The sequence below is a fragment of the Octopus bimaculoides genome, chromosome 12 (genome assembly GCF_046866305.1).
Source record: "Octopus bimaculoides isolate indiv1 chromosome 12, ASM4686630v1, whole genome shotgun sequence".
NCBI classification, from domain to species: domain Eukaryota; kingdom Metazoa; phylum Mollusca; class Cephalopoda; order Octopoda; family Octopodidae; genus Octopus; species Octopus bimaculoides.
The window spans coordinates 57,083,351-57,093,367 of NC_142939.1; the positions used below are offsets into that span (position 1 = coordinate 57,083,351).

The 10,017-nt window shown below is 35.7% G+C and overlaps 1 protein-coding gene across 5 annotated transcripts in view; it reads left to right on the top strand.

Annotated features, from left to right (window-relative positions):
* LOC106884397 (glyceraldehyde-3-phosphate dehydrogenase) overlaps positions 1-8,572 on the top strand; it is a 41,167-nt gene extending 32,595 nt beyond the window's left edge. For all 5 annotated transcript variants that reach the window (XM_089361083.1, XM_014935757.2, XM_089361081.1 and 2 more), the window contains 9 exons: positions 261-357; positions 1,459-1,565; positions 2,092-2,182; positions 3,326-3,441; positions 4,449-4,587; positions 6,200-6,294; positions 6,551-6,629; positions 7,359-7,540; positions 8,363-8,572. In XM_089361083.1, the coding sequence (XP_089217209.1) occupies positions 261-357; positions 1,459-1,565; positions 2,092-2,182; positions 3,326-3,441; positions 4,449-4,587; positions 6,200-6,294; positions 6,551-6,629; positions 7,359-7,540; positions 8,363-8,438 (982 nt within the window). In that variant the 3' untranslated portion in view covers positions 8,439-8,572. The remainder of the gene's footprint in view (positions 1-260; positions 358-1,458; positions 1,566-2,091; positions 2,183-3,325; positions 3,442-4,448; positions 4,588-6,199; positions 6,295-6,550; positions 6,630-7,358; positions 7,541-8,362) is intronic.
* The last annotated feature ends 1,445 nt before the right edge of the window (positions 8,573-10,017 follow it).

A 10,017-nucleotide genomic window follows, 5' to 3' on the forward strand; every position in this document is an offset into this window, starting at 1 on the left:
AGTGTTGTAATCTTGGTCATAGAAACCAAGTTAAGGTCTGCCCTTACATGTCTAAGGGTTCATTAATGGCCAAGATTCTCTCAAAGCACTTGAAGATGCCAGGTGCTAAAGGAAATAACTTAAGTGGGTCAGTAGCATGAGTTCACTTAAATTATAATGTAATAATTATTGGTTAGTGGTTTGGAATGACTTGCTGAATTTTATGCAGTTCTATATTTTTTCATTTTGATTCCTTTTTTAAAATTTCTTTTTTCTTCCAGCTTTGGCCGTATTGGTCGTCTTGTATTAAGATGTGCCATCATGAAAGGGGCTAAAGTTGTAGCCATCAATGATCCCTTCATTGACTTGGAATACATGGTAAGTGCTAACTGATCTTGTTTACCACTGGGTAATTAGTTAATGATTCTTGATACAATAGATAGCCCTAGTGTTTTTTCTTAAATGGGCCATTGCTTTATCTTGTAATTGTTTTGGTCATTGGACTGTGGCCATGCTGGGGCACTGCTTTGAAAGATTTGGTTGAACAAATTGATCCTAGTACTTTTTAAGTCTTGTCATTTTTGTCAGGCTAAATTATGGAGACATAAACAAACTAGCACTAGTTGTCAAGCATTGGTATGACACATGTGCTCATGCATGCACATGCATGCAAAATGAACCTCCATACAACTTCCGTCTACTAAATTCACTCGAGGCATTGCTCAGCATAGGGTTGTAGTAGATGCTTGTTGAAGGTGCTGTGCAGTGGGACTGAACCTGAAACATGCGCTTGCAAAGTGAGCTTCTTAACCACACAACCATCCCTGCTCCACAAAAGTACATCGCATCAACTGCGAAACAAACCTGGGCTGCCTGCATGGCAAGTGAGCATTCTTCCCCCTAACCAACTGCCCAGTCTCATGATACTGGAGAACACACACACACACAAATAGCATGAGTACAGTTTCTCTCTACTTATCTTTTTCACAAGGCACTGGTCTGCTTGAGATTATAGTTGAAGACTCTTAAAAAAAAAAAAAAAAAAAAAGACACTCAACCATTACCAGGCATGAACTTGGTATTTAATCAAAAGACCTTTTGATTCTGTTATTTTACCCTCAATGATAATTGTTTTATGCACATGACCTGAAATTTTTGAGGAAGGTATTTAGTCAAGTAGATTGACCCCAGAGCTCAACTAGTACTTATTCCATAACCCTTGAATGGATGAAAGGTGAAGTCGACCTTGGTGGAGTTAGAATTTGGAATATAAGGCCGGAAGAAATCTAATAATAACAATGTAACTTTTGTTCTTTGTTTTAGCAAACTGCTAGATTAAAGCACATATTTTAATTTTTCGGAATTGCAACTGAGTTGAAATCTCAAACTAATCAGATATTGTATTAAATATTCTTAATAGATGGTATTTTGCTTTTTTTTAAAATTTCACCATGTATGCTTTCTGCTAACTAATTTCAGGTCTACATGTTCAAGTATGACAGCACCCATGGAAAATACTCTGGGGAAGTCAAAACTGAAAGTGGCAAACTTGTAATCGACGGCCATGCTATTGCTGTCTTCAATGAGTAAGCTTTCTAGATTTTCTATTTCCATATTTTAGTGTCAGAATGCTCTTGCTTTCTTGGTAAAATGACTGAAATATATAGATATGAATTGAATTATTCCTCTGCTCTGAAGCATTGTGCTTAGTTGGTTCTGTCCATTTTAATTATGGATTTGTGAACTGGTTAAATTGAACATTTCCCAAGTTTGACAGGAAACGAGTATATGGATGGGGTATATAAGTTAAGGCTAGTAAACTTCAACCTTTGCCACTATAGTGCACTATTTTAATTTTGAAATTTGAATTTGGAACAGTCCTGGGTGGGAGAGTTTGAAATTACCTTTCTATACTTCAGCTAAGATATGAGTTGGGTATGAGTTAAGGCGAATAAACTTTAATCTTTGCTGATATTGTGCACTATTTTAATTTTCGAATTTGTATTTGAGTTTAGCCGGGTGGGGGGAATTTGAAATTACCCTTCTATACTTCAGCTAATATCACTTGAAGATGGTTTTGAAATTGTTTTGACTGTGAATTTCATTTGCCAGGAAAGACCCTGCCAAGATTCCATGGAGCAGTGCTGGTGCTGATTACATTGTAGAGTCCACTGGTGTGTTCACATCAATTGAGAAAGCATCAGTAAGTAAAGAACATGGACGATTTTAAATTTTATTTTTCTCATCACTTCTTTGTCTTATACTTTTACTAGATAAAAATTTGTGGATAGGTTTTATATTGCATATAATTTATACAAGAAAATATAACCTAGAGAAGTGAAAATAAGTCCATGATGTTAATTCTTTTTAAGGGTGTTCAAAACATTGCAGTTTTTACTGTCTTACTGTTAGTAACTTCCATCTTACTCCTATCATTCTATGGGCTGCCCAACTGATCCTCAGCACTTGTCCTTAGCTCATCATTTAGGACACCCTTGGTCGATTTGTGTTAGCTACCCTTAGGATCTGATTCACACTCCTGTTATGTCCAGACCAGAGTTTTTAGAAGTTTCAACACAATACTTTTGCTGAGGTACAGTCTTTTCTTGTGCTCTCGGGACTAATATTTGCATACCGAGTCTTGCTCTGATTTTCTGGTTGCACTCTTCTGTTTTGTCAACATTAGAGCTTGGGCACCTTAAGCAAGTGTCTTTTATAGCCACAGGTTGACCAGTGTTAAGTGGATTTGGTAGATGAAAACTAAAATACATTGTATGCGTGTTACTGTCTCATAGTAGATGTAAATGAGTGTCACCATCGTACAAGTGGTGTTCTTTGTTTTTCATCTCCCATGAAAACTTGTCTGGTCATGGGAATATCAGTCTTTGGAAGCTGGTCGGGGTTGGTGACAAGAAGGGTATCCAACTGTAAAAAACATTCCATCTCAACAAAATCTATCCAATCTATGTAAACATGGAAAAGTGGATGTTAATGATAATGAAAGCTAGGGTTAATTAAAAACTTGATATATGCTGGAGATTTTCTCTGCATTTGTAAGTTTCGTCTGTGTGAAAAATTAATAATATATGGGGGTTTGTTTTTATTGAAGATTCAACCATCTTTGTAAGATTGTAAAATAAGCGCTAGTAATGTATTCTTTATACTTGGAATAAATTGATTTGCATAAAGAAAAACTAGATACATTTTTAATCTCATTTTACTTCCAATTTAAAACCTGAACTTTTCTCTTTTGAAATTTATAAATGATACAATTTCTCATTCATGTTGTTCTATAATTTTCTTTTCCACTTTGAAACTTAAGTATAACTACTTTCTCTTTTTCCAGGCTCATTTCGAGGGAGGTGCCAAGAAAGTTGTGATCTCTGCACCATCTCCTGATGCCCCTATGTTTGTTGTTGGTGTCAACCATGAAAAATATACCCCTGACTTAAAAGTAGTCAGGTAGGTTATCTATTGTACTTACTTATGTACCTACATGCTCTACTACTTAAGCATGGATTAACCCTTTAGCACTCAGATTACTCTACCAAATATAATACTTATTTATTCTCATCATCACCATTGTTAGCTTAGGTTGGATGGTTTGACAGAACCTGGCAGGCGGAAGAGCTATCCAGGTCCCATGTCCATTTTGGCATGGTTTCTGGTTTTGAATGCTAAAGGGTTAAAGCAAAATATTTTTTCCAATTACCATTCATAAATAATAGCCATTTTTTTTTTTAATCTATGAGCTTAGAAAGCCAAAAATAGCTTGCAGCATTTTTGAAAGTTAATGTCGCAATTTGTATTTGTGCATTCAAATTTTGAAAGCTATTTTGACCATTGAGCTGATTTCAATGTTTCTGGAAGTTTGCTTCATATATTAAAAGCTAATTCCAGAAAATTCCTAGCTCATGGGTAAATCTTGGCATTGAATTTGTACTTGCAGAATATACTATTTTGATGTTAAGCCTTCAAACAAAAGATCCTTACTTAAATGATGGTAGAATCAAATATCTAATTTTAACCTAAACATGTTGGACATCTCAAATTAGCATTTCTAATGAGGAAATTTGGTCCAGTAAATATTACCAATTTCCAGTATTTTGCAGACCTGTTAAAATGTCCTGGTTAAAGTAACCAATAAATGTGCAGAAACCGAGACAAGTATTAATGTCTATTCATCCACAATTTTTAGAATTAATGATTAACTTTGTTGATTAAGATTTAAGCAATTTTTATTATGGTTATGCAGTTCGGTACTATATAACTTTGCTTTCCAACTACCTTGGAATCAATTCTACTTACGTGTAGGTTATCATTAAAACCTAGTTTTTTTTCCTTAAACCAGTAACAGTATAGTATTGGTGATGAAGTGAAACCTATTGGCTTTGTTTACTGTTAGCTCAGTGAGCTGGGTTTTTTTTTTATTATAAATTATTATTTGTTCCTTTCTTGTCAATTTGCAGCAATGCCTCATGTACAACCAACTGTCTTGCTCCTCTTGCTAAGGTGATCAATGACAAATATGGCATTATTGAAGGTCTCATGACAACCATCCATGCCTATACAGCGACACAGAAGGTTGTTGATGGACCCAGCTCTAAGGTAAGTGCATCATTTTTAATATACCATTTATTGTTGTTTGGTTAGGTCTGCCCTATGGTTGGAACATTTAATTGAAATTTATTGTATTAGCAATGAATTTCATTGTGACCCAAGTTGGGATGCCCGTTTCCATGCTGGCATGGGTTGGATGGGTTGACAGGAACCAGTAATGCCAGGGGCTGCACCAGATTCATGGCTTGGTTTCTATGACTGGATGCCAAATGCAAATACAGTACTTACAACAAATGACGTAACACATACAATAAATTGATAATTAACACTGCATAAAGGTGCCTGGTTCAGTGGTTAGAGCAGTGAGCTCACAATCACGAGGTAGTAAGTTTGATTCCCAGACCAGGCTTTGTGTTGTGTTCTTGAGCAAGACACTTTATTTCATGTTGCTCCAGTTCACTCATAGGAATGAGTTGCAATATCACTGGTGCCAAACTGTATTGGCTTTTGCCTTTCCTTTGGATAACATTGGTATGGAGAGGGAAGGCTGGTATGCTTAGGCGAATGCTGGTCTTCCATAAAAACTTAGCCCAGAGTTGTCCCTCGGAGGGTAACTTTCTAGGTGCAATTGCATGGTTATTCATGACTGAAGAGGGTCTTTACCCTTTTTTCTTTAATGCATAAAGTAAACCATTAGAGAAACGCCAACAAAATATAACTTCTGCCATTCAGCATAAACATGCCCTACACTTCAATGGCAAGATGTAGTTTAAATGTGGAGCAACTCTAAAGCTTATCTGGATCTGTCTTGTAGATATGTAGCAAAGTAAACAGCTTATGGTTTGGGTGCCTGATGTTTGGGAATGATGTTGAGAACTCCCCATAGGCAGTGGCTCTTGTAGATTTTGTTCTGTTGCTTTAATTTACTGCATAGCGGTAAATTAAAATGCTATTTCAATGTATGGAAGAGGATCAGTGGGAGTCATTGCTTCACTTAATATCTAAAGATGGTATCGACTCCCTTGATTATTAGGAAGATGTACAAATGGTAGTGGGAATAATGTGGAAAGGGTCTACGATATTAGTTTCTTGGTGTCAACATCATAGAATTTTACGTGATCCTGGAATACAAGTTCTTGGGTTCTCTTCATGTTCAGTGCCATGTTTTTTGCATTCTGTGTTTCTTGTCTTTGTGTCTTTAGGAGGATTCTTTATTGTTAATGAAATGTGGGTGAAAATTCAGTTTTAGGTTAGGTGCAAATTATAAGGCTCTGTTGGGCATTAACAACAACAATAATAATGCAAATACAATAATTTAGCTCCGATTCCCTTAAATGGTTTCATTTATCTCGTGTTACTGAAGTGTTTTTATTTTACAATCTCATTAATAAGTAATGTTTGACATGAATATCTGAATTGTTAGGGCTGATATTACAGAACCAAATTAATTTTTACATGTTCAAGTTTTTTTTTCTAACTCACTGCTGATTTCAAATCCCATCTGGGTGAATTTGCTTCTCATTATTCTACTTTTGATAAGCTATCTGTAATGACTGAGCAATTCTTTATTGTGATTTCGTGTCAAAAATTAGCAGTTTGGAAAAAAAACCATTGCTGATGTCTATAATGTGAACTTTTATGTAATAATTTCTTGTTTCAGGATTGGCGTGGTGGCAGAACTGCTGCCTGCAACATCATCCCTTCATCAACTGGTGCTGCTAAGGCTGTCGGTAAAGTCATCCCAGAGCTGAATGGGTGGGTGTTTTTTTTTTTTTTTTTTTTTTTCAAACATTTTTTTAAATGCTTCAATGGAGTTTTATTCATAACTAGCTAAGGATTGGTCGTCTAAACTCTGGACTTATAAGGCATTCACATTCTAGAATGAATGTATTTATATTCAATTACTGGATTTAATGTCTCTAAATTTTGTAAGATGTCAAATATTTGGTTTTGGGTTTTGCTTTGAATTTGTTTTAGAAAGAAAATAACCCTTTTTATTTGTCCTTTTCAGAAAACTGACTGGTATGGCTTTCAGGGTGCCAGTCCCTGATGTGTCTGTTGTTGATCTGACATGCAGGTTGTCCAAAGAGGTAGGTCATTGTGTGATTATCTCTTATGATAGATGCAAGTACAATTGGATATGTATCCAAGCAAAATTGAATCTACAATTAGTTTTTAATTAAACGTTTTTATGAATAAACAGCAACTTTAGTAAAATTGAAAATATCAATTTCTAGTTGTTTTATTAACTTAAAATGTCATAACAATCATAAATTTATTTCCAGCAATTTATATTTTGACTAACTGAAATAAAATTCATTTATAACAATCATGTAGATATATTAAAAATGGATTACTAGCTGTTTGTCAGCTCTTTTTAAGTTAGAGAAACCATTGATACTTACATTGAAAGATAATTTATTAGTGAGCTGAGTTTTGATTCTCTGTTGCAAGTTGTGTGTGTGTGTGTGTGTGTGTGTGTGTGTGTGTGTGTGTGTGTGTTTGTTTCTGTCCTTTGGAAATGTGTATCTTGGTATCAAGTTCCTGAATTCTTAAGTCATTTGATACTATTCGCTTACAGAAGAAAATTTTAAAATTTCATGCTTTTAAAAAAACCCCAAACATTTGAGTTAAATAAATCTCTACTAAAGCTTGTGACAGTTTCAATTTCTGGTTATACTTATATCACTCATTTGTTATACACTTGAAAGAAATATGATTATCAAAACTTCAATTTATTGTGGAATATAGATTCTTGTGTCGCAGTACATATTAGTTTTTATATTATACTAATAAAAAACTTAAATTCTTATTACCAGACTACCTATGATGAGATCAAGGCTGCTGTTAAACATGCTTCTGAGAACGAGATGAAAGGTATCTTTGGCTACACTGAAGATGCTGTTGTCTCCACTGATTTCGTGTCTGATCAAAGGAGCAGCATTTTTGATGCAAGTGCTGGTATTCAGCTCAGTCCAACATTTGTCAAACTTGTTACTTGGTAAGTCAACCTTGTCATTTATGTGGTGGTGTGAGTTGTTTTCGATGTTTATATTATGTTTGGCGTTAGGAAGGGCATCCAGCTGTAGAAACTCTGCCAAATTTAGATTGGAGCCTGGTGTTGCCATCCGGTTTCACCAGTCCTCAGTCAAATCGTCCAACCCATGCTAGCCTGGAAAGCGGACGTTAAACGATGATGATGATGATATTCTGCACGGGGGCCCACTTCTAAACAATATTCTGCATAATACACTGTAAGCATATTAACGATTTGCTGTTGAATGTATTCATGATATGCCGTTTCTTAGCCATTAGTCCATTCATTTCTTTAAATATCTTGGAGATATTGGCCTTAAGTATTCTTTTTGTCAGTTTTACATTTGAGTATACTTCTAATTTCTCTATCCTTATTAGATTTTTTTTCATTATTTACGAGTGAACATGAAGTTCATTTTGGCTTAATAAAAAGCTGAAGTTTATGCATTTTTAATGTTTCAAGGGCATATAATTGCAAATGTTACACCTAGCTAAAGCTTTGAAGTTTTTGGGTAGTGCGGCCCGCCTGGGGAAGAGCTGTGTCTCGTGCGGCCCGCCTGGGGAAGAGCTGTGTCTCGTGCGGCCCGCCTGGGGAAGAGCTGTGTCTCGTGCGGCCCGCCTGGGGAAGAGCTGTGTCTCGTGCGGCCCGCCTGGGGAAGAGCTGTGTCTCGTGCGGCCCGCCTGGGGAAGAGCTGTGTCTCGTGCGGCCCGCCTGGACAATTACTATCTGAATAGCAACTATTTCTGAACATCTTGCTAATAAAAAAAAAATTTTGTCTCTTTTCAGGTATGACAATGAGTTTGGTTACAGCTGTAGAGTGATCGATCTTCTTCACCATATGCAGAAAGTTGATTCCAAGTAACTCCACTTTTTGCTCACATGTAGTCTTTCTAATGTCTTGTAAAGTGGTCCCACCTTCAGTTTTAGAGGATTGCCTAAGCAGATGGAACCGTTGACACCTGCTACAAATAAATTAAATAAAATATGAAATACAAACTCCTTGTTTCTTTTCATTGTCGTTGGCTTCACCACTGTTATTCTATTTTCACCCAGTTAATAGTATAGGAGTCATTTCCCTCATTTCAAATAACTTTTAATATTTATTTACATATTTTTACTTTGAGTTCAAATTATAATCAGACGATTTTTGCTTTACATTTTCAAGTTTTTTTCACCTTTCTCTGAAGATGGTGGTATGTGGTTTTAAGGAATTTAATTACTATTTCTAGCAGGCCAAGCGCTCATGTAGAGGCTCATGTGGTGGATCAGCTCCAAAGGACTTTCATGCTGGTGTGGCTGTGGGGTTAACAAGTTTGCTTCCTAACCACATGGTTTCAAGTTCAGTTTCACTGCATATCACCTTGGGTGAGGGTTTTCTTCTGTAGTCCTAGGCTGACCAAAGCCTTGCAAGTGAATTAGGTAGACAGGAACTGAAAGTTCATCATATGAATATTTCCCTCTTCGTTTTGGATTGGTATTTGGCAGCATCGAACAGAGAAATAAGCTGGTAAATAATCTGCCAACCCATGCAAATTAGCTGAAAATAGTGGTGATGATTGATGCTTGCAGTTCTGATGCATCTTGTGCATATACCAGTGATGTTATATTTTCTGCACATATTCACCCCCACTTGCTGCCCAACTGTGGTCTCAATTCATTTTGATTTTGTTATATTGGTTTCAAATTTTTGGCATAAGGCTTGCAATTTCAGGAAATTAGATATAAAAAATCTACTGGCTATAGGAATTGACAATGCTAGAGTAATGATAGGAATCAACAATGGTGTTTTCCAGAAATTAAAATAAGTTCCATTATTACTTCTATTAAGATGTGTATGCCATTCTTTACAGTTGGCAGTATCCCACACTTGTGCTGAAAGCTTGCCTATAAATTTAGAATTTTTGGTATCCAAAACCTCTACAAACAACTTTACCTTGCTATCAATGCTAAAGAACCTTTGAAGATCGTGAATTCTTTTACAACTAGGTGGCTGTCAATAGAACCAGTGGTAAATAGTATTTTAAGTCAATGGTTTGAATTGCAAACTCGCTTCCAAACTACAACTACAAAAGAAAAATGCTTTACAGCACAAACGTTACATAAAATGCTTTGTGATTCTAGGAATGAACTTTTTATTTTGGCATCCAATTTTAAAACATGTTCAGGAAGTGAATAAACTGTTTGAACCAAACACTGTTGACAGCAAAACTACTTGATGATCCTTCAAATCTGTTACATCATATGATAGTGTTGCCAACATGTAGACTTGATCTGGATGCTTTTATTGAAAAATTTCCAGATCCCAAACCAAATTTAGGCTACAATTTCGAGAGAAAGATAGCAGAAATGATTACCAAGAAGACTAACAGCCACCAAAGAAAGTAATATTCACATAAGAGCACAAAAATTTTTTCTTTGCTCTTTTATAAAGAGCTCAGATA